Genomic DNA, 25,081 nt, shown 5'->3' with positions numbered 1-25,081 from the left:
TGCTCAGAATAGATTGAGCCATAACCACTAAATCAGAATTTTCAGGAGGGGAATAGTCAATAACATGTAAATTTTTACTTAGTCTGTCAGGTCATTCTGCATACTAAAGTTGGAGAAACAACTGTGGTCCTAGAGCAGTGGTCCTTAAGCTTTTTGGCCCAAAGTACCCCTGGGAAGAGTTTTGAAAAATGTGCACTCCCTCAAATTGAAGTTTTTTATTTAAAATTTTCATTTTAAGTTTGTTTAAATAGTTGCAAAAGACAGTTTTTAGTGTATTGTAAATATTGACAGTATAATGTAAAACATTTACATCATTCTTTGAAATGAATCCACTGGAATCCCAAATACCATATCAAGTTCTTTTGAATATCTAAATTTTATACTCTTTTCTCCTTGGACTTGAATTTCCCTTCTAATTACTCTACAGAAGTTTAAATAAATATATTTATACTTGACAGCCTATTATAACTTTCTGCAGGAAAAGTGCTTATTTTAATAAAAGAAATTTTGTTAAATTTCCAGTGACAGTAAGGCTATTATTAAGCTTTAAAACTTTTCTGTGGAATGAATTATTACATTATTCCTACATAATTGTTGAAACAAAATATATATCTTTACATGGCTTAAGAATATTAGAAAACATAAAGTTCTTTTGTATATACATTTTGTTGAGATAGACAGAGCCTATTTATCCACTCCTTTTCAGTTATGTATGTTTGTATGCTGTTATTTATTGTTAGAGTGAGTTAGAATTCAGTGTTGATTTTTATTAGTAGCTTTTCGGTTTTGTTTTTATGTGATGCTCAGGAAACTTGTTCACAAAAATATGTGTTAGGGAATTAAAAGAATTTTATTATAGCAGTATTCCTCAATTCTTTGAACTTTTTCTGGATTATGAGCTGAGATTCACAATGGTCCATCAAAACTGCTTAAAAACTCTTTTATCAGTGACAGCATCATAAGGGCTTTATTTTTGTTGAACATCAAATATTAGAACCCATTTGAATATTTTTTGCCTACATTTTGGAGCCAGTTATGTCTCAAATCCCAACACAACTATTTCCAATTGTATCTTTGACTATCTCTACAGTTTCCTGCCCCCATCCTTGGGCATTGTGCCTAGAACAAGATTAGCAGTGGGTCAGAGGTATGCTGTTCTTTCATCAAGTGGGAGAAGAGCAGTTACAGGAGAAGTGGTGGAAGAGGAAACCCTGCAGAGCATGATGCATTGTTAGGCAAATTGGGTTTTTTGAGAAAGGAGTACATATGAAGGTTGAGAATATGGACGTTAATTTCCTTAAAGCTGTTCATATACCCGTGTACTCCTTAGTTCATGCAAAGCCTTCAAGTATTACTAGCAACCAGGTACAACATTTCAAAGAATGCATAAGCCACAGAATCAGTCTAACCAACCATCTCAGAGCATTTTCCTTAGGCTTTAGGGCACCCCTACAGAAATCACTTGATCTTAGCATTTTTTGTTTTTAAGTATTTCAAATGATTTATTTATATGTGTGCAGTAATTTATTTCTCAAAAATTTTCATCTGTATTATTTTAAGTGACCCTCATAACAGCCCTTACAATGAAACAGTTTAGGTATCATTATCCACATTTCAAAGTTACCAATATTATGTGATTTTCCTAAGTTCACACCGTATTACAGTTGGGAATTTATGTCATATTTCTTTTTTGTCAATTCATTGTTCTTTCTGTCACATCAGGCTGCATTATACAACTATTTTTATTCGAAAAAAGACTAAAGGGTCAAAGAGTAATATAGACGGAACAGTGGCTTTCCTTGCCTGCTGTTTGAAAATGTGGATGCTTCCAGATTATCAATTATATAGACTTCTGTTCTGAAATAAGGTCATATCACCAGGCTGACAGGTTGAAAAATTATTGGCAAGTCTGTTTTTCCCTGGATACTACACAAAAATGAATAGAAAAATGAAAAGGCTAAGTTTGAAATATTCTTCTCCTATGTAAGTTTGAGAAAGGTCCACTTCTTTGTTTCTTGGCCACATATATCAAACACTTATGTATCCTTCCTAAACTGAAAATTATTGTAGAAATATAGTTCATGTTCAGATATCCTGGCAGATAAATAATGTCTTCTTTCTTAACAGCACTCAAACCCAGGGCATGCTGGACCCTTTCCTGTAGTATCAGTACACAACACCACAATCAACCCAACGAGCCCTACTACAGCAACTATGGCAAATGCAAACCGAGGTCCCACCAGCCCATCTGTTACAGCAATAGAGCTAATCCCCTCAGTTACCAATCCAGAAAACCTTCCATCACTGCCAGATATTCCACCCATACAGGTTTGTATTTAAGTTAAATGAGGCATTTAAAACCTTATGTTAATTAGGATGAGTATATATTTCTGGTTTTGTTGTTTTGTTTTAATTCACAATTAACATTTTTTGAAATTTCTAAAGAGTAAAGTATGGATCACTAAAACTTATTCTTCCAGTCCAACCAAAACTTTGTACCCGTTGATCAGTATCTCTTTTTTCCCCAGCCCTCCTCTGCCTAGCCTTTGGTAACCACCTTTCTACTCTCTGTTTCTGTGAGATCTATTTTTTTTAGATTCCATGTATAAATGAGATCGTATAGTATTAGTCTTTCTGTGCCTGGCTTATATCATTTACCATAATGTCTTCCAGTTCCATCCATGTTGTTGCAGATGACAGAATTTCTTTTTAAAGGATGTAGAGTATTCCATCATGTGTATATATACAACATTTTCGTTTTTCATTTATCTGTTGATGTACACTTAGGTTGTTTTCATATCTTAGCTGAAGTGAACGTGAGAGTGCAGATATTTGTTTGACATACCAATTTAAATTCCTTGGATATAAGTTTTAATGATCTGTTGCACTGCATGGTGACCACAGTTGGTAGTGTATTATATATTTCAAAGTTACTAAAATGGATTTCTAACACTTATCACCAAAAAATGATGGGTTGGTGGGGTAATGGATATGTTAATTAGTTTCATTTAATCTTTCTCTGTGTACATAGATCAAAACATCACATTGTACCCCATAAATATGCACAATTATTATTTGTCAGTTAAACAAAAAAAGTAAAATATAAATACCTAAATTTTGAAAAGTTCTTGTGCTAAAACTAGCATTCCTTAATATTTTAAAGTTCTAGGAAATTGAATGTTGCATGAGTAGTAAATTATGAGACTTACTAAACAGAGGTACAATAATGGATTAATTTCAGCTTTGTTAATAGGCTGGTTCCTCCCTTTCTACCACCTCTTAACAGACAAACTTTGTGTCAGATGGTGCACTCCCATGTGACTTAAGAGCCAGAGAGAAAACCCATGACCAAAATGTGGTCAGATCTTTGTTATTCTTCTGTTAGATCCAAAAGGGATACTCAACCTCTCATGCAAACAGGTTTGGCTGAGAAAGGGTGGGGTTGGAAGGTCTAGATATCACACACTTTGGGGCATATACTGAGAGGGAAAATAATGGTGAGGAGGAAGGGATGGAACATGAAGGGCCTCTGAGGTCTCTCTTCACTTTAAACTGTGACATTTTCCTGCAGAAAAGTATCTTTCAGTGCCTTTTGAAATTTCACTAATTTATTTTTAAAAGTACTTTCTTTTAAAATGTAAGTAGAACCTGCAAGGATTATATTGAATCATCTCATGCATTGTATGAGTTACTTGGAGTCATGAGTCACCATGGGAGCAAGGAGCAGTCAAACTGCTGAGACTGAAATACCCTTGACTCTTTCTATGACTGCAGTGTAATATTTTTATGTATTTAAAGGGTTTATGTAAGAGTTTTAAAGGATGTTCTTACAACTTCAAAATTGTTTGAAAATCAGTTGCTCATTGAATTTCTTAATCTGATTGCCTGCTTCATATTAGGAGAGATCTTTTTTGGCTAAGGGAATGGTAGTTTTGTACCAGATTATATATAGAGAATGAAAAATTTTAGAATATAAATTAAAAAGTATAATTTCTAAATTAAAAGTTTATCATTTACATAATGGTTTTACAGGCAGTATTTCAGTTTAATCCTTGAAATCACTTGATATGTTATGTAATATCTCTATTTTATAGATGAGAATAAGAGAGGTTAGAGACTTTACCAGAGTCACACAATAAATTGAAAAGTTAGAATTTAAAGCCCAGACTCCTAAGCAAGTCCAGTTGTCTTTCCACTATTCATAGCAACATCAGTGAGGTAGTTTGGGATTATAGGCCTGGAAAGTGTGATATTGAGAACCTTTGTGCAACCAGAGGTGTGCACAGCATTACAGCATTGAGGATAAGATGAAGACTTGGTTCTAGTGCTTAAGAAACTTACAAAGGGAGAAGGATGGTTGCTAACTTAAGCTCATTTGCTAGGGCTACTCTAATTTGGTTCGGTTCTTTCTTACAGAGACCAGGTAGAGGAAGTGTAGATGCTCCATATCTTTGAAAAGCTAATTATCATAAAGGAAGTGAGCCCGTATTAGACTTCTCCTGTCATCCTGCCCAGAAAAACTTTGAGATCAAGACAAGAAACTTCAGCATGTGTCCCCTCCCATTTTTAATTTTTTAAAGTGGTGTGGGAGAATCCATGCCTTCTCCTACAAACTTTCTCTTGCATTTAATTGCAGATCTGTTGCCCTACCTTATTTTTATTTACTAATTTGTTAAAGTATCATCTACTTGTTTTTATTGAGATACAATTTGTATACTATGAAATGCACTCCAAAAATGTACAATTCATTGGTTTTTAGTACATTCACAAGATTGTGTAACCATCAGAATATTTTCGTCACTGCAAAAGAAACTGTACCCATAGCAGTCATTCTCTATTTCCTTCTCTCCCAGCTCCTGGAAATCATTAATCTACTTTCTGTCTCTATGGATTTGCCTTTTCTGGACATTTCGTATGAATGGAATTATATGATGTTTGGCTTCTTTCACTTAGCATAACGTTTTCCAAGCCTATCCATGTTGTAACATGTATCAGTATTTAATTCCTTTTTCAATGGCTGAATAATATTCCATTGTGTGGGTGGGTATACCACATTTTTTCCATTCTTCAGTTGATGAAATTTGAGTTTCCGCTTTTGGGCTGTTATGAATAATGTTTCTATGAGCTTTTGTGTTTAAATTTTTATGTGACCATAGGTTATCAGTTCTCTGAGGTAAATATCTTAGAGTGGAACTTCAGGGTCATATCGAGTGTTTAACTTTTTGCCAAACTGTGGTCCGCAGTGGTTGCACTATTTTACATTCCCACCAACAGTGTATGAGGGTTTTAGTTTCTCCACATTTTTGCTGAGACTTGTGGCTGTCACTTACTTTTAAAAGCAATTAGAGGTGGTTACCACAAAAGCACAAACACAATAAGAAACAACCACATGAACTAAAACTAGAAAGAGGAGAAGGCTATCATCTCTTGAAGTCACCAACATTTTTATTAGTGTGGTTGGTTATCTTATGTTCATGTATTATTTTTATTTCTTCTGTGAATTGTCTTTGTCTTCTGTGAAATATCTTTGCTCATTTTTCTATTGGATTGTCTTCTTCCATTTAAATTATATTAATTATTTATAACACTTATGCAGTTATTCAGAGACTCTCGAAAAACATTGGTTTAAATGAATAAACGTATTAATGTTTCTCCAGTTAGACTTTTAACTTTCTTTATGATGACTTTTTGTCTGTGTCTAGTGAAATCTGGAGGTGAATACTTCAGGTAGCATTTCCTTGTGGGAGGATATAATGGCATCATTCTTCCTGTTTTCCTCTTCCTGACCTGTCCACTCTTCTAGCCTTAGAATTGTTTGTCTCACCAGAGATACAAATTGCAGGTGGAAAGTATAAAAGGAGTGGGAGCAGAGGTAGGAAACATGGGATTTTCATGTCTGCTTTGAATCATTTCCCCTTCTTTGTTTTTAGGTTGGATGCAGCCCCACTTCCATCTGTGGCCCACATTAGAAGCCCCCCTCTTCACAAGCCCTTCAGTTGAGTTGCAGCTAGGGCTTCTCTTGTAGTTATAGCTTATAAGTAAATTGTTGGCCAATAGCTGTCTCCAGAGGGTAACAAATACTATTGTCCTTTAATTGTTCCTCCAACTAACCCATGACCTACTGTCACCTTCAGCCCTTCATGTCTCCTGCATAGCATTTTTAAAGGGCTTTGGGAAAATTGTCCTGTTTACTTTTTAGGAGGATCCTTCTTTGCCTGTGATATGTTGTGAGCTGCTTCATTCTGATCATTTTTCTATCGATCCAATTCCACCTTTGTTTATATCTGTAGTTTCCTCCAAAGTTTCTACTTTAATGCCATCCTTTCTGTTCTGTAGCTGTGAAAAATCAGTGCACTTTTAGGAAAAAAGGAGAGCAAGAAGTAAACACGTGTGCTCAGTTTTCTGTCTTTAACCAGAAAGAGATTTGCATAAGAATCTGGCTGTTAGTGGGGGAGAAAATTGAAAGCGGTCAAGTGTGGGTATAAGGAGGAAGATTAACAGCTATTTAAGAAGGAACAACTTGACCAGCTCTTATATGGAATAGTGAAAAATTTAATATAAGGTAATTTTCATACTTAAATAGTATCTTTTAAATCTATCTCACATAAATATTTTCTTAATTAATCATCAGAGTTCTGCAGTGTAGGTGGGATGATCTAAAGATAGGAAATTGACGTTCAGGTTGGGAATCAGCCTAAAATGACAGTGCCAGGTCTTCTAGCTTTATCTAACTGCCCCTAAATAAGGAAAGGGCTCAGATCTCTTGCTGACTATCCCTTTTTTGTGTGTCTAATAATGGGCCTCATATGTCAGGCTAAGGGCTCTCTGTGTCTATAAGAAGTCAGAGCTTTAAAGCTGGGTACTGACATGATTACAGTTCTATTCAGGTGAATCATTCTGTCAGGATTCTGGATATTGAAATAGAGGCAAGGAGACTGGAGACAAGGATACTGATAAATAGGGTCCTACGGCAATTTTGAGAAAGAGCAAAAGTGTTAGTGTGTCAAAGTTATTTTCATAATTGAACACATAGTATTTAGTGGATCATTAGGTTTTGTCTTGAGCAGCTGGATATTTTTTGAATAATATTAATTATATATTTTTATTTACATAAACTTTATACTACGTGGGTTCTCAGGGGAGCCTAAAGAAGCAACAGTTAAGCTGAATTAGATACTATATTGTTTATTAGTAAACTGAGTATAAGTTATAACACTAATGAAATTAATAATTTCTCCTCTGCTTTAATCAAAGCAAATTTATATTTATCTTTTTTCTCTTCAGTTGGAAGATGCTGGCTCAAGTAGTTTAGATAATCTACTAAGTAGATACATCTCAGGCAGTCACTTACCCCCACAGCCTACAAGCACCATGAATCCTTCCCCAGGACCCTCTGCCCTATCTCCGGGATCATCAGGTAAAACAAACAGGAATATTGTCTCATTTCTTTAACACCTTTAAAAAAAGTGTCTCTCAGTATCTGTATTAGTCAGGTTCTCCATTGAAACAGAATCAGTAGGAGGTAGAGTAAGAGACTGAGTGAGATTTATTTTAAGGAATTGGCTTATGTGATAGTGGGTACTGTCAAGTCTGTAATCTGCAGGTCAGGTCGGCAGGCTGGAAACCCAGGGAAGAATCTTGAGTCTATAGGCAAAAAATTTCTTTTTCCTCGGGGAGGTGTGGGGTACTTTTGTCTTCTCTCTTGAGGACTTCAGCTGATTGGATGAGGCCCACGTATATTATGGAGGGTAATTGCTTTTCTCAAAGTCTACTGATTTAAATGTTAATCGCATCTAAAAAATATCTTCACAGCAACATTTAGACTGATGTTTGGCTAAAGAACTGGTTACCATATCCTAGCTGAGTTGATACATAAAATTAACTATCACAGTAACAGATACTTTTCCCCTGATTTTTGTTCAATTTCTATTGGCAGTCTTTAACTAACTGAAATAATATTAATATATGTTTATAGTCTACACTGTTCAGAACTCTAAAGTACCCAGTCCTCATTGTATTCACATTCTTTGCTGAGTTTGTAGATGTATATGTTTTCTATGTCTGACATTGTACATACAGATGGTCAGTTGAAGAGTTTCAACCCAACTTTAAAACACTTTGTAAAATAAAGAAAATCGAAAAATTGTTAAAAAACAAGAGTTGAGGAAAGGCAAGTGAATTTTTTAATTGTAATTTTAAAATAAAAACTTAAATTTACTGGAAACTATTTAAATATCCATGAGGTATAGCTCTCTTTCATAATCTCAGTTATTTTATTGACCCTATTACCAGGTGATTCATTTGGGACTCTCATGAATACATAATTGAATCAACTCCAAACAGGTTAACAGTCCAGGAGTGGTTACAGAATATATTTTTCTGACGCGAATTAAATGTTCTTTCTTCCTACTGATTCCTACGCCTAATTATTTCTAGATGAAGAACATGAGATTTTAAATGTGGATTTTGCATGAGATTTTTTGCAAGAGATACAGTATTAACATATAATTTTTGAGGTTTAATAATTACTCCATGACTTCTAAAAAGAATAATTAATTGGAATCTAAGTAGACTATTTTATCAGATGACTTGGGGAAGGATGGCAGATAGCTTTTTCTTAATCTGGTAGTTTTTGTTGGTTGAATAGTATTACTCTGAGGAGGAGTCTGAGTCATGTCTGGGCTCAGCTGAGAGAAGCTGGTTGATGTCTGCAAGTGCTTATGCATGCCATCCCTGACTTTGCTACTATGTCTGATATCCAAAAATGTCTAAGTTGGGTTATAATGATCTTGAGTTCTGTAACTAGTAGATAAAATTTCAAATATTCTTATGTGCATCGATATTCATTTTGACTTAATTACTTTTTAGGTTTATCTAATTCTCACACACCTGTGAGACCCCCTAGTACCTCTAGTACTGGCAGTCGAGGCAGGTGAGTATTTTATTATTAATAACTATTTTTTCTTTTTATAAAGAAAAATTTCAAGTATATATAATAAAAATAGGATATTACAGTGAACTCCCATATATTTATCATTCAGCTTCAACATCAACCAAATTATAGCCAATTTTGTTTCTTCTATACCCATTCTCTCTTGGTCTGGATTATTTTGAAACAAATTGCAGACATGTCATTTCACTGTGATTATTTCAGTATATATCATTTAATGATAAGAATTTTAAAAACTTTTAGCCACTGAACCATTATCACACCTAAAAAAAAAATTAACAGCGAATTCTTTAATGTCAGTAGAGGTCCAATTAATGTTCAGAGTTCCCAGTTTTTGCCATAGATGCTTTTTTAGAAACAAATGATTTCTTTGAATAAGATTCAAATAAGCTCTGTATACGTTGTCATCACTGATGTTTACATCAACATCAATTTATTTGTTGTAGAAATATAGTTATTTCTCCTATAGAGTTTCCCCTGTTTCTCTGTTATTTAAATATACTACCTCCTGTTTTTTGTCTCTGTTGGTATGTGGATTCAGGTTTGATTTGGGGGAAGGGAGGGCAAGATACCTCATGGTGGTAGTATATACTTCCATCAGGAGCACATAATATCTGTTTTTTTTGTTGTTTTTTTTTTTTTATTTGATAGCAACCATTAATGATCACTGTTGGCTTATTTTTTTTTTTTTTTTACTGGTTGAAAAGTGATGTTTTAATTGTTGTACCATTTCTTTATTGAAGAGAAGCTCTCTGTCATCAACTATTGGGTTATAGGAAGGGCAGGATAAATTGACTATTTCTCTTTATTTACCAGCTTTCATGGTAATGAGTTGATTCCCAGCACCCTCCGACAGTGACCAATTAGTTTTATTATTAACTTCATGAACTCATACATTTAGACATATTTTATATGTTTTAGTCCATTATATATTATTTTTATTGATGGCTTAAATTATTCCATCTTTGTCCTGTCAGAGCTTTTTCAAGCTTGCTCCTTAGTTCTTTTGCAATAATCCCATTAGTCTTTGAAAGCTTCCTTGTTTCCTATGAAACAATGTTCCAGGTGCATCTTGCACATTTCTTTGCTCAGACCTGGAATCAGCCATTTTTCTAAGAAATCTGAGTCGTGTTAATGGGAAAATAGTGTTTAGAGAGCATCTTCTGAGTACCAGGGCAATTCATTGCTACTGAATTGTTCATTGCTGTTGAATTATTCATTGTTTTTTAGGCCTTTTCAGTGGACAGAGCTTAAGAAATAGGAGTGTGTGTGTGCACATGTGTATTTTAAGATAAAATACAATAAGTATTAGCTGTTTTTTACTCTTCTCTAATTCGAATTACTTAGTACAATGCAAGATTTTATTTTAGATATTATATGAATGTTTTTTATTTGTATATTTGAGGGTACTTCTAAAAGTTTGTAGAAAAATGGAATTAAAAGTATGAATCTTTCTATGAACTTTTTGAAGTACTTTCAGATTTGTGTATGCATTCTGAAGACCAGTCTTATTAAATACTTGGTTGGCTTTTTAATTATACTTTAAATAATCAGTGCTTTTAGAAGAAAGTACAAACTGAGTGGAAAAAGATGTTCATTCTCAATGCAATACAGTCTTACCAGTTATTCACTTCTCTTAACAGTGATTTCGCTTTGTGCTCTAGATAGAACTGAATAGTCATGTACCTGTCCTCTTGCCTATTGTTACATTGATTCAAATAATGAAGTTCCAGGTTGTTTGCTACTTGTTTCCCTCTTCTCCCAATCCCCAGCTCCCAAAAGCCTTTAAATTCCTTTGAAGAGGCTTCACCAACTGCTATTATTGATGTCATTTTCTTTAGATGTTTAGGGAGATAGAGAAGAATTGAAACTATTTTTATACAGATAAAGAATCGTTGACATTCTGTACTACTGGCCTGAGAAAATAATTGTTTACTTGACTCATTAGATGATTTATTATAAGTGCCTCAAACCATAAAATGTGTTTTTAAGGTCTTCTGAAACTTTGATATCCATTCTTAAAGAGTTGGAAGCTAGGCTTATACCACACTCCTCTTAACTGTAGTATGAGATGTCTTTATCTTATATAAGGTTTATTGTCTATTGTTTCCACTTCAGTGAATATTGCTTTTCATATAATTTATTTATATCATAAAATCAAACATATGTGACCTTTATTTGTTGTTTTCTTATTAGCTGTGGGTCATCAGGAAGAACTGCTGAGAAGACAAGTATTAGTTTCAAATCTGATCAAGTAAAGGTCAAGCAAGAACCTGGGACTGAAGATGAAATTTGTAGCTTTTCAGGAGCTGTGAAACAAGAAAAGACAGAGGATGGCAGGAGGAGTGCCTGCATGGTAAACTCCCACCAGGGTCTGACAGGGATTTAAGGAGGTCACTTCACTGATTCTTCTGAGAATATTAGGCTGAACTGAATAGTGGTTGTAGGGACATTTATTTATCTTTGAATTTTCATGCTTGGCATAAGCTAAATATCTCTTTTTCTAACTCAACTTTTTTGTCTAAGAGTCAGCTGAAAAGACTTAATTGTATTAAGTACTCATTTGAGATTATCTTTGAATTTGTATTTAGTCAGTATTTTTGCCATAATGCTAAATCAGGTTCTGTTTTGTTCTGAATTTTGTTCTGAATAATCATCTCGGTAGTCACATTGAGTCTCAGGCCACAGAATATCCTTGGCATTGTCCTGGACCTGTGAGCTCAGGATTAAGATTGCTGACATGAAAGAAATTTATTGATCAGAGAGTATTGTGATGGGAAATTTGCCTTTTGTTTTATGCATTATTAACCATTCTAGAGTTCTTTGGATGGAACATTCTATAAAATTTATAATCTAAGATGTGGTATTACAACACTGAGATCAAGGGTTTGGGTCCCCATACCAGCCAGCCACCCTGAAAAGAAAAAAATCAGTCAATCAATCAATAAAACGTTCTAGTTGATAATTAGTGGGGAGGCGCAGTTTAATAAAAAATTTAAAATAAAGGAAGGCTCAAGTCCTTCTTTGTTTAGAAATTTCAATTTTTGTTACTTCTTCCTGTCCAGCCTTCTATCTCAGTTTCTTCATGGTTGGCACATAGGAATTTCATCTCAGAGTATTAGTGTATTCATCACAGTATGTATAGATTTAGAATGCAACAGATTTATTAGCGTTGGGTTTGTAGCAGTGTCATCTCTTCATCCAGAACTTGTTTTGGAAAGTACCTCCATAAAAATGGGTGCAAAAGGGTGGTGAAAGATTTATTTACATTGTCATAATCTTCCTACATTACTACAATGATAGGTGGGTAGAAGAATATTACAGAATGCTTCTCAAATGCTGTGCAAAAGATCCTCGTGTGAAAAATGCTGTGCCATAATCAGCTCTCTGTAGGAAAAGCACAACTCTATACTCACTTCCCAGTCAGTGTGCTTAACAGTTTAATTAATTTCCTTATTATCCGAGTGAACCAATATTACAGGGGGAGACCCTCTAACATCATATATTAGCATGCCTAAATAACTTGGGGCTTTTTTTTATTCCTTTATGTCAGTAATGTGATTTAGAAAATAATTGTGTTATGTCAGTATATCTATATTCATAGACATAATTTTTAAATATGCACACTCTGCATACAATAAGGATTAAATGATTTTTCAAGAATTTGTCATCATTTTGTTTTAGTTGAGCAGTCCTGAGAGTAGCTTGACACCACCTCTCTCAACCAACCTGCATCTAGAGAGTGAGTTGGATGCATTAGCAAGCCTGGAAAACCATGTGAAAACTGAACCTACAGATATGAATGAAAGCTGCAAACAGTCAGGGCTCAGTAGCCTTGTTAATGGAAAGTCCCCAATTCGAAGCCTCATGCACAGGTCAGCAAGGATTGGAGGAGATGGCAGTAGCAAAGATGATGACCCAAATGAAGACTGGTGTGCTGTCTGCCAAAATGGAGGCGATCTCTTATGCTGTGAAAAATGTCCAAAGGTTTTTCATCTAACTTGTCATGTTCCAACACTTCTTAGCTTTCCAAGGTACAGTGAAATTGATTTTTGCTCTTGTTTATTTTCATAAGCTAAAAAAAATAGCAGAAAGTTGTTCAGGGCAAATGGCCTTCTTAACCAAAGCGTAGTATTTCTATAAAACAGGGAGCCTATTATTCCTTTAATATTATCTTTCAGAGGAACTAACAACAGAATGATAAAATGTCTGAGATCTAAGTGGTACATTAAAGAAGCATTGGCTTTGTTCTTTAAATTAAGACTTTTCATATTTTTCTTTCCTTTGAGTAGTAACATCTGCTGGAATGTCAGGATTTTGCCACTGAATGCTTTCATTCAAAGCCAGTTGCTTTGGAAGGAATTGTAAACTATGGACATAAATAGATTAGTTAATACACAGTCCCTAGATTTGGGAATTATTTATTTATCTATTTGTATATATCTCTATCAATTTATATATAGAGAGAATATGAATAAATCATCTTGAAATTTCTAGTTTGATAGAAATCCTGATAAAAACTAAGTATAGACTTAGCAGAGTTAAAAGATAAGGGGTATTTTGTACATGTGCTTGGACTTGAAGGTATGTATATGTGTATTCTAGCTTTTGACTGGCCATGCAAAAGAATTGATTTATTTTTGGTATGTTAATATATGCCAGAACAGTACAGGATACCTCAGGAACTCTGTTCTCTTTTTCTTACTCATGAATTTTGGGTTCATGTGATGGTAATACTGGGCCTCAAGAGAATTGGTCTTAGACTTTATGCTGTAAGTACTAATCATCAACTTTGTGTTATGAGGAGACTCCTTTTTAATGCAGAGATGCCATTTTTATAATGCTTTTCAGAAAGTGATCAACTGATAGATGACTAGGAAAAATTTGGGGGGGGTTATCATACAACTTCACCTTATGAGATTTGATAACTACAGAAACTCTCTACGAAAATTGGAAACTAAAGAAAACAAGCTAGAGATGTGAGTCTAGGGAACTAGCTTCTGTAGAGCAGGCCTTGTTATAATTATGTGAACTAATTGCCTGTTTCCTTGTTTAGTGGGGACTGGATATGCACATTTTGCAGAGATATTGGAAAGCCAGAAGTTGAATATGATTGTGATAATTTGCAACATAGTAAGAAGGGCAAAACTGCACAGGGGTTAAGCCCCGTGGACCAAAGGGTGAGTGTTAAATAAGTTGATATTAGGGATTCTGTAGTTGTCTGCCTGTACGTTCTTTTTTCTGTGTAAAATATGCATAACCTAATTTTTATTTTTTAATCTCATCATCTGATGGTATATTGATGACTTATGAAATCATTATCTTAGCCCTCAACTCTGAACTCTTGTACCTAACTTCCTCAAACTTAACATGTCCCAACTGAAATCTTTATTTCTAATCCTCCCTCTCAAAAAACAAAAGCAAAACCCAAGCAAATAACATAAAAAACTGCACTCCTTTCTCAATATTCCTCATCATTAAATGGCACCACCACTCACCTCTGTTGCTCAGGCCAAACCTATTAGAAATGAAAGCATCAAAAGTGATTATAATACTGTTTTCTTACTTTTAGACAGTCGTCATAATTTCTTATCTGGACTTGTAATATCTCTTAATTGGTCTCCCTGCTTCTACTTTTGCCCCCTTATGTTTCTTTACCAAAGAGTGTTCTTTTTAAAAAAGTAAACAACTCAATCACTTCCTTGTTTAAAATCCTCTAATAGCCAGGGCCGGCCCGTGGCTTACTTGGGAGAGAGCGGTGCTGATAACACCAAGGCCACCGGTTTGGATCCCTATATAGGGATGGCCGGTTAGCTCACTGGGTGAGCATGGTGCTGACAACATCAAGGGTTAAGATCCCCTTACCAGTCATCTTTGTAAAGAAAAAAAAAAAAAAAACAATAAATAAATAAATAAATAAAATCCTCTAATAGCTTCCCATTATATTAAAAATGAAATCCAAAATCCTCTCCCCACTTTACTCAGATTTCTACTAATATGATCTGTGGTCTTATTTCCAAAGACAAAATATCTGTCACATAGGTCTGTGGTCATTGGAGTTAAGTTTGACTCTAATCTCCTATATATACGGTCAGCCCTCCATATCCATGGGTTTCACATCTGAAGATTGAACCAACCACAGGTTGAAATATTCAGGGGAGAAAATGGATTGTTGCGTCTGTAATGAACACGGGCAGATTTCTTTCCTTGTCATTATTCCCTAAACAATAACAATATAACAACTATTTATATAGCAGTTATGCTATATTAAGTATTATAATTAATCTAGAGATGATTTAAAGTATATGGAGGATGTGTGGAGGTTATATGCAAGTACTACTCCATTTTATATAAGGGACTTTAGCATCTGCTGATTTTGGTATTCAGTCCCCCACTGATACCAAGGGACAACTGTACTTGGAAAATCCCTCTTCCACTATTTATGAAGTGAAGGTATGTGTTTAGGGTGTACAAACTTACATTAAAAGAAGTTTTAAATAAATAGAGAACTATAATTGTAAAATGCATTTCAGTTTACTTATGTAAAAAAAATTCTGAAATTAGATTGAGAAGACATAGACAGTTTTTATTTATTTTGAACCTGAGTGGAGTCATTTGAAGAAAGGGATAATAACATTTGTCTTGCCTGCCTCAAGGAATTACAATGAGGAGCAAGTGATAATTTATTTACTTATTGATTACCAGGTAATCTATAAATTTTTGCACAAAGTACTGTATGTTGATTTTATGACTTTTCTGTTTGTATAAATGATCAAGAGTTAATAATAGATAAATTACCTTAATTGTCATATTAGAATAAAGGCATTCTTATTGAAAGTAGAATAGAAGATTAGGGGCTGAACCCGTGGCTCACTCGGGAGAGTGCGGCACTGGGAGCGCCGAGGCCGCAGGTTCGGATCCTATATGGGGATGGCTGGTGCACTCACTGGCTGAGCGCGGTGTGGGCGACACCACACCAAGGGTTGTGATCCCCCTTACCGGTCACACACACACAAAAAAGAATAGAAGATTAGTTTCAAAACTAAATAGGAAGCATGGTGGTTTTCTTTGACATATTTAGTTGGAGATCTATGTTCAGTTTGTTTTAATAATACGTGTTTGGTGGTATAGTTCTCATTCTCAAGAACATCTTGTTAGGGGAAAAAATATTTCATGTGTTTTCCTTTCCTTTTTTGCACCAGAAATGTGAACGTCTTCTGCTTTACCTCTATTGTCATGAATTAAGTATTGAATTCCAGGAGCCTGTTCCTGTTTCGGTGAGTTGCCTACCTTAGTACTTCTCTGGTGAAGAAGTTTTGTGTAATACTTAAGAGTATAGGCTCTGGCCTTAGACTGCTTATATTAAAACTCAAGCTTCCTGAATACCCTCCTCAACCTCTCCAAGACTCAAGTTTTCTTTTCTGATACTATTTCTTACCTCATTGGGTTATTCCGAGGATTATATAAAATAACCTATATGAAGTTTTAAACATAGTACCTAATAACATAGTAAGCAGTTATTATTTAACCAAAATTTTTATTAGGGCTAAATGGATGTGAGATTCATTTGTTAAAGTTATAATTTGCTTTTACAGTTTGTTGCTCTCATGAGAACTCAATGAATTTAATTTTTTTAATCCTCTTTTACTTTTAAGATGGACATAGGGAAACAGTCATAATGGAGAGAATATTGAGCTAGGAGTCTCAGTTTTGCTGTTAAGCATCTTTATAACTGGGGAAATTACATACCTTTCTGCCTTTACTTTCTTAACTTCCCAATGGGAATGTTAGACTACATTATTTCTAAGATTCCAATTCTATGATTTTAGGCTCTGTACCTTGGGGAGAAAACAGTCTCTATGTAAATATTTGAATAAAAGCGAACACTTGAATCTTTCACACTGGCTCTGCCCTCATAAGCCCTCTTATGTGAAAAGTCAATATTGAGAAAGACACTGGGGAAATTCTGCAAGTCAGTGCTTTTTGTTTATCTTATGGTATTCTTTTCTAAAGAATAAAGGCTCTAAAATTCTATGCTACAAGGAAGACTAGAGGTGCTCAATGCTTAATAAGTGGGTTAAGAATGCTACATACATTGTATTTGCTAGCCATCAGTTGTTGAATAAGATATTATTGCATACCAGGCCTGTTACAGAATATTAAATAAGTAGTTGACTCATTTACTGGGTAAGCTAAGAAATGAATTTTAAAGCATAAAAGGTCTAGACAGAAGGAAGATATTTTGTACAAGTTATAATCATCTCATTCTAGAAAGTGTGTCTTCAAGTTCAGGGATTCAAAGTAGAAAATGACTTTCAAGTATTTTCTTTTCATGAACTTTAAAATAGCTTCTTCATGTTCACTTATATCCCAAGGGTAGAAATTTTTGGTCAAGTTTGGGGCCAGAACTCTGTAGCATGATCACTAAATGGTTAATAATTATTCTTATGTTGTAACAGTCTTTCTTCCCCTGCTGCTAAGTCAAGACTCTTCTGTGATATAAATGATATAATCATAACATAATACATTTTGTAATTTTTTTTTTCCTTTTTAATGAAAATTAAAGTTTTCTGATGAGCCAAATGTGACCTTAAGGCTGTTGTTTGGCTATCCATGCTGAGTGCTTTCTTTCCAAATCTACTTATTAAAGATAGGATTTTGGGGACTTCCACTAACTATGGAGACTGGTACATATTCTGCATGAGATTTAGTTTTATGATAGGATTGGTGTAGAAGATTTAAAGTACACTCACCATACCTAAGATTGACAAGTAGCTGGCTCAGTCAACATGTTTTTCCCTAAAATTAATAGGCTATGCATTTTCAAAAGCAGTTTGGCATTTTTGGAAATTCTTATCTACCCTTATTAATTTGTTTATTTTAGATACCAAACTACTATAAAATTATAAAGAAACCAATGGATTTATCCACTGTGAAAAAGAAACTTCAGAAAAAACATTCCCAACACTATCAAATCCCGGATGACTTTGTGGCTGATGTCCGTTTAATCTTCAAGAACTGTGAAAGGTTTAATGAAGTATGTTAGCTTCCAACCTATAGAGTCTTGGTTTGTTAGTTTTTGTTTGTTTGCTTGTTTTGTTTTTTGGATTTTTGTTTTTCCTGTTTAAAGAGTTTTCTAACTTAAGGAATTTTTTTCTGGTTCAGTCCTGTCAAAAGTAAAATTTCATGGTATTCACAAGTACAAAAAAGAAAGTATACTGTGAATAATTTGGAGTATATAACTTAACTGTATAGTAAATCAAAAATATTATTGAATACCCCTTCCTGAATGAGTTAAGGGTTGGGATAAGTATGGAAAGTAGTTTGTTGTTAAATATATTTTGTGATACATAATCATAAACCGCCCAAATTTTGGATACATTTAGGAAATGGGTCTGTACCTGTGTCCTTGGATTTTATTATTGACTACATAAACGTAGAACCTTAAAATCATGAACTAATCTCTGGTGGCTCATCTTGAATAATAGCTCAGAGTATATAATGTTTAGTGTTCTGATTTTAGCAATGTGACTGACTTTCATTAACTTTGGTTATGCATATTTTTGAGGATAAGGATGAGCTGTCCATACCTTGAGAAGAAATGTGATCTATACCTCTTTCAAGGAAATTATTTTTGTTATATTTGGGATAAAGTCAACTCTATTATTGTTATAGAAGTTTTTCAATAGAGAAGAAGAAAATGGAATTGGATGAGAATTTACAAAATCCTTAAAAAGATTAATACTAAAATCTCTTCTTTATTGTTGAAATTTGGGTGCCATATGACTATTACTAAAATAAACCACATTGAATCCAAATTGAATCGATGGCTACCTCTGTAAGCATTCAGGTGACATTAAAAAAAAAAATCCTCATAAGGTAAAAAGTCTAGTCACCTTTGTAGCAATGTATCATAGAGTAAATTAATAAAATCTCACTAATTTGAAATTAAGTTTAGAAAGTACAGTACCAAATTTTTGTCTTGTTTTTTAATGCAGTTAGACTACTTTCAAATAAATATGCTTTCATAAACTATAGTTGAAAAGAAGACCCATTACCTACTTTAGTAATAGTTAAATAATCTATGATTAGCATTTTGCCGTACATATATAATTCTGATTAAGTGGTTTGTTGAGAATTTGACGGTTTTTTAAAGCAACGTTTCTGATATCATTTGTTTCACAGATATTTTTCTCTTGATTAGATTGATGTATTCAGACCAATTCCTATTCAGATTGACCTTGCTAATTCAGAATGAGACAATTTCTGAGGTTTCAGAGTAGCTTTAGTAACAGTCCTTTGTAAAGAAGGTGGTTCTATGTTCTGTAGAATTTTAGAAAGCACTTAATCTGGTTATAGCAATTTGTTCTCCCTAGTATGGCTGACTTTGGTTGCCAATCCTATACAGTCTCATAACTTTAGAAAGGATTATAATTTCCCTTTTTTTTTTTGACTCTGGTATCCTTTTTAGATGATGAAAGTTGTTCAAGTTTATGCAGACACACAAGAGATTAATTTGAAGGTAAGCTTTTCAGACCATGCAAACTTGGTGAAGGAATATGCATTACCAATAGGTGAATATTCCTATCTTTTGCTTGCAGGCTGACTCAGAAGTAGCTCAGGCAGGGAAAGCAGTTGCATTGTACTTTGAAGATAAACTCACAGAGATCTACTCAGACAGGACCTTCGCACCTTTGCCAGAGTTTGAGCAGGAAGAGGATGATGGTGAGGTAACTGAGGACTCTGATGAAGACTTTATACAGCCTCGCAGAAAACGCCTAAAATCAGATGAGAGACCAGTACATATAAAGTAAAATGACGTGGACTTAAATTAATTGTTTTAAAAAAGAAGTGATGAAAATAAAAAAAAACAGAAAACTTTTATTTAAGTGTTGCTGGAATATCCTGCCTACAGTGGGCACCTCCTTAAAGAAGCTGATAGCTTTTACACAGTATTAGATTGAAATAATGAACAGAAAACACATTCTTGTCAAGAAAGGGGGAGAGAATTCTGTTTGCAAAACAAAAGGCAAAAGTGAAATTATTTGAGGATTTTTGTTACTAAGGGTGGTTCTCCGATTGTTAGAAATGGCAGGTGTTGATTGATCATGTGGTATTGATGGGTGCAGGATTCTGAGTGTACGAGTAAATACTTGAGGCTCGTGTTGCTATGAATTGTTTCTTTGTGCTAGAGCTTACAGTTATTAACAGAATTATTAGGCCTCCCCCTCTGCACACATACATACTGGTTGTTTTCCACTCAAAAATGCAGGTAGCTCAGATTCCACTTTGATGTCAATGAAAATGCGCATTGAATCATGCCATTGTATTTTTTCTTATTTTGATGCTGTTGGGCCTTAGTTTTTAAATTGGTTTAAAGAACTTAACAGCAGTTATATTTTCTACTTATACTTGGGTCTAGGAAACATGATCATTCATTATCATTTAGTCAACTTCAGTGGTCTGCTGAAATATATATGGCAACTTTTCAGTAGTGGATCATATAGAGTTATAGTAGTCATTTCAAGAATACACTTCCGTACAATTGCACATACCGATTAAATCATCTGATTATACAGTTACTCCCATGAAAGGCAGAATGTTTGTTTCAAAATTAATCTAGTTTTCTGTACACTTAAATTTGATTGAGAAGGTGACAACTGGCTCTTATCCAGTCTTCCTTCATATCAGTTTTCTGATAGACCACTATTGGCAAACAATAATCTGTCAACTACCAAATGTGTAAAATTTTCTGTATTTCACTCTGTCTTATTTGTAAATAGTGAACTAAAACTTCTGGCAGATCAGCAACATTTGCTGAGCCTGTTTTTTAAGCTAATGTGTATTCTTACTAATGTTCCTATCAAGAATGGATTTGTAATATATGCTGTCTATTTCTAATGTTCACATTCATATTTTGAGGTTCTATCTTATTTTAATAGAGCAGACTTCTCAAAAAATCTTCAGAAGCAGCTTATTATTGAAATATCAAAATATTGAAATAAACCCGGTGGGGTTAGATTACTCATCCGTCCACCAAGTGGGACATTTGCATGGACTGGGGCTTAAAGGACTTAGAAGAGACCTGTAAGTAAATCCTGAAAATGAGCCAATCCCCACTTGAATGGTTAGTGGAGTAAACCCACCTTTACTACCCTGATTACAGCACCTGAGACAGATAAACCAACTTGGCTCTGGTTCATTTTTCTTCATTTGTGATGCTCAGATTCAAGATATGTGTTCTAGACTGTATACAGGCTTTTCTTGGATTAAAAATTTTAGTCCTACTTTTGTATGGGCACATAAGAATATAAAGTGACCAAAATAGAAGAATTTGCCATTAGATATTTTTCAGACGTCAGCAGATTTGTGGCAAATCATTTGCCTTTTTAAAAATTCAGCTTAAGCAGTTCAGACAGTAGACTCAGAAAATTATTTGACATAATTGTCTAAGAGGTAAATATTTTTTAGTGCATATTGAATCAAATAAAGTGCTCTAAAGAAATTATTATACAAATTCCTTTGGGTTGTTTCTCTTTTGTTAACAATGGGTGGGGTAACAAGAATATGATTCAAGCCTTCTGATGGTGTAGTTAAGCAGTGTTGATTTTATTATTGTTGTTTATAACTTTAATACTTGGCTTTTAGTTTTTCTTTCAGTTTTGTTAAAAGTTAAGCTTTAAAAAAATATAACAACTGTTTAATCATTTTACTCAAATTTCAAATTCCTAAGAATTCTTTATAAGAGGGAGGAAATCATTTAAAAATGCTTTTATCTAAGCCTATTTCCTTCTTTTCCACAATATCCATTATTTCAATTTATAAGTAAACATATATCTAAGGGCATATTTTTGAAAAACGATGCATTGCAATATAACTTTGTTTTGTCAAACCTTTGAGTTCTATTTTGTATTTACTCTTTATATGAATCCTTTTTGAAACTCTTAGGTAATAAGTCATAGGTAAGTTCTGCTAACGAGGGGGAGAAGCAAATTTTAAGTAAGTATTTCTCAATATTTGAGGCCTTAAAAGGTAATATGTTTCCTTAAAAAATTTCCATGTTGAGTGGAGTTCTGGTTTTTGTTTGTTTCTTTTAAGATTGGTTAAATTAATCAATTTAAAAGCCACTTTATTGGCAACATTTAATAGACTCCATTTCTGTTAACAGAAGATAATTTATGCTGCTGAGGAATTGCTATTAAATTAATAACTATCAACAAACCACCATTAAATGAAGGTGTTCACTTTAGATTTCATTAAATCTTTTTTCTTGCATACTGATCATTGTCTTTCTAAGCTGATTTGTTTGGATTTAATGTAACTTTGGTTAAGAAGTCTAAAAACTTAAGTTGGTGTTCCAATATCTTATGTGTTTTTCTGTTTATGTCTTAAAAAGACAAACAATGGATATCTATCAATCCTTGAAGGCAGTTTGTTTTGGTACTCTCTCACATTTGTATTCTAGATTTGGAGAAGAGTCCACACAGTAATGTTTCCTTAAAAACTTGCAGTTTTCGCCACACTTCAGCTTACTTCTCCCATCAGAAAACTAAGAATAAAGTGTTCCTCGATCTGTTCTGCTGACCTAATTTTGTGTTTTTCAGCACTTGGCTCAGCTGATTCACTGAGTGAATGAATTGCTTTGTGTAAGGTGAAGCATGTGAAAGTTCCGAAGTATGTTTAGATTGTAGGTCATGCTCTATATAGAAACATGAAACCATTACCACACAAAAATGATAAGGCATTGGATCCATTGTTAAAATTATTCTCTTTGGAATCAACAAGTTGGTACTTTCTGATTTCTATCTCTTACATAAGAGAATTTTAGATAATTTAAAAAGTCAGTTAAGTCTCACTTTTTTGTTATAACAGGTTTTGAGATTTTTGGTTAATCCAAAGAAATAATGCATTTAAATAGAAGTAAAAGGTTTATAGTGTGCAAATGTAGATTTATCAATTACCTCAGCAGGTATCCTCCTGCCATGTGATTATTAGTGATTAGTGTTAATAAGCCAATAGATTCAGGTCTTCCAATTATGCCCTTGGATTGTGACCTACCATGTCATTAAATAGTCTTTTACTATTCAAAATGGGAGTAGATGCTGTGGCCCCTTCTCCTTTGGCCTTTATGTCCTATACTCACCTCCATTCACATGAAGTATAAAAATCTCATTTCTTTTTGAAGTGAGCACTTCTCATTTGCATACTCAGCATTGAATCAGTTAGTATTTTTATAAAGATCCACCCACCCCAGCTCCCTCAATTAAAACAGATTCTTAATTCATACCATAAATTCTTAATTTATACCATCTATATTAATGAACTGCTGAAGATGATCCAAGATTTTCAAGATGTATTACAGTTTCATAATGTACCAGAACTGGATGCTTCTTTTTTTTCCTCACAGTTATCTCCTCCTTGATAAAGCAATAACACTGCTTTAAGTCTGTTGCCTAATAGCATGTCAGAACCCTCTCCTGGATGGTGATTTTATAGGAAAGTTTGTATGCATATCACCCAGTCTATCTTTTAAAAATTAATAAATTTAAATGTATGCTGGAGGTAATGACAATATATTGTGGCATTTTATTTTAAAAATTGGGGAAAGTTGCATATTTTTTTAAAAGTAGGTGTTTGAGTAAAAAAATTGAAGGTACTTTTTTAAGGAAAAAAATTTATATGCCACAGTTTACATAGACATTTCAGATTTCAACATGTACTCTTGGATATAATGGTTTCTTTTACTTGGTCAAAATGCATGTATAGCATTTCTTCCATCTTAGTTCCTTGTGTTTGCCTATGTGGTCCTTTATATATTTTTTATTGTATCTGAGAAAAAAAATTACCTTCATAAGTGAGTTAATTTGGATATATTTGTCATATCAAACTACAGAATGTACAAAATTAAGTTTAGCCCTTTTCTAGCAAGTGATCTTTAAAATAGCAAATGCTTTTTTTTTTTTTTTTTTTTTTTTTTTTTACATTTACCAAATTTGTATGTGGGAAGGTACTAAAAAGATTTCGTAAGTGCCACTGCAATATTCCCTTTCAAGTGTGGCCTAAATTTCAATCTTAAGAATGAAATGCATGTCTGCTCCTGGTCTGAAAAATGTAGGCATTTACTGTTTTAAAACACAGTGAAATATGTACATAAGCCTATTAAAAAAGAAGATTTGTGCATTTGAAAGCCTGTTAATTTTCTATGTAGACCTACCTACACACGAAAGGGTTAAATTCACAGCCTTACTTCCTTCCAGTATTTCAACTGGTCTCTTCCCCTCATTATTGTTATTATTACTACTCCTACTACTATTATTTTTGCACATAGTTAACTACCCTTCAATATGATTCTTAAGGAAAAAGTGCTGTTTCTGTGGTATTGTATTCTCTAAATAATCATATTTAATTTTTTTAAAACAAGGTTGCAGTTTCTAATTGTTTTGTTCCTGTGTTTTTTGCTGGTGTGTAAAAAAAGCAAGTTTTTTTCTTTTCATGGTTATTTAATACATTAGCTGCCTGTAAATAATTCTTGTTATAATGCTCTGGAATGTGTTGTAGAAGTTGTATTAGATTAGTTTAAAGCCTTGTTTGAAAACCACATTGTTTTGGTTATTTCTATTAAATTAGAAAATTGAAAAAGTTTTCAAATGAATTGTTTTTTCCTACCCTATGAGTTGAGACTTACTAATTATAATTCATTTAAAAAATGTATGCTATGTGTCAGGCACTGGAGATACTTTAGTGGACAAAATGACGTAGAGTCCCTGCCTTCACAGTGTTTAGCTTCTGTGTTAGAATAAAGAGTGTCATAATAAAGATTAACACAGAATATAGTTAAAACACATGTTGGAAAAGATCTAACCCAAACTTTATCGTCAGGGAAGTGATCTCTTTCACTCATAAAAGACAGGACACTGGACCAGGCAAAGGCAAAGAGAGAATGAAAAGAGAATACAAATGCAGAAGCCTGTAAGTGAAAGAGAATATGTATGTATGCCAGGAACTGAAAATTTCAATTCAACTGAAACAGTGTAAGATGGAGTGGTAAAATACTAAACTGAAGAATCAAGTAAGGGTCCTCTTCAAGTGGAGAGCCTTGCAGGTTATGTAAAAGGGTTTGGGACTTACCCT

The 25,081-nt window shown here is 33.8% G+C and overlaps 1 protein-coding gene across 1 annotated transcript in view; it reads left to right on the top strand.

The window, feature by feature from the left end:
* The window catches only part of TRIM33 (tripartite motif containing 33), a gene marked incomplete at its 5' end in the record, with an annotated part of 53,542 nt that extends 28,950 nt beyond the window's left edge, over window positions 1–24,592 (top strand). Inside the window, 10 exons of the mRNA XM_008583688.1 lie at window positions 2,128–2,328; window positions 7,285–7,417; window positions 8,869–8,932; window positions 11,147–11,306; window positions 12,635–12,984; window positions 14,007–14,130; window positions 16,153–16,227; window positions 17,835–17,987; window positions 19,422–19,472; window positions 19,552–24,592. Of these exons, the coding sequence (XP_008581910.1) occupies window positions 2,128–2,328; window positions 7,285–7,417; window positions 8,869–8,932; window positions 11,147–11,306; window positions 12,635–12,984; window positions 14,007–14,130; window positions 16,153–16,227; window positions 17,835–17,987; window positions 19,422–19,472; window positions 19,552–19,764 (1,524 nt within the window). The remainder of the gene's footprint in view (window positions 1–2,127; window positions 2,329–7,284; window positions 7,418–8,868; window positions 8,933–11,146; window positions 11,307–12,634; window positions 12,985–14,006; window positions 14,131–16,152; window positions 16,228–17,834; window positions 17,988–19,421; window positions 19,473–19,551) is intronic.
* Between the last annotated feature and the right edge of the window lie 489 nt (window positions 24,593–25,081).

The sequence above is a fragment of the Galeopterus variegatus genome, unplaced genomic scaffold (genome assembly GCF_000696425.1).
Source record: "Galeopterus variegatus unplaced genomic scaffold, G_variegatus-3.0.2 Scaffold2996, whole genome shotgun sequence".
In the NCBI taxonomy this organism is placed as follows: domain Eukaryota; kingdom Metazoa; phylum Chordata; class Mammalia; order Dermoptera; family Cynocephalidae; genus Galeopterus; species Galeopterus variegatus.
This window is presented reverse-complemented; position numbering and strand designations above follow the sequence as displayed.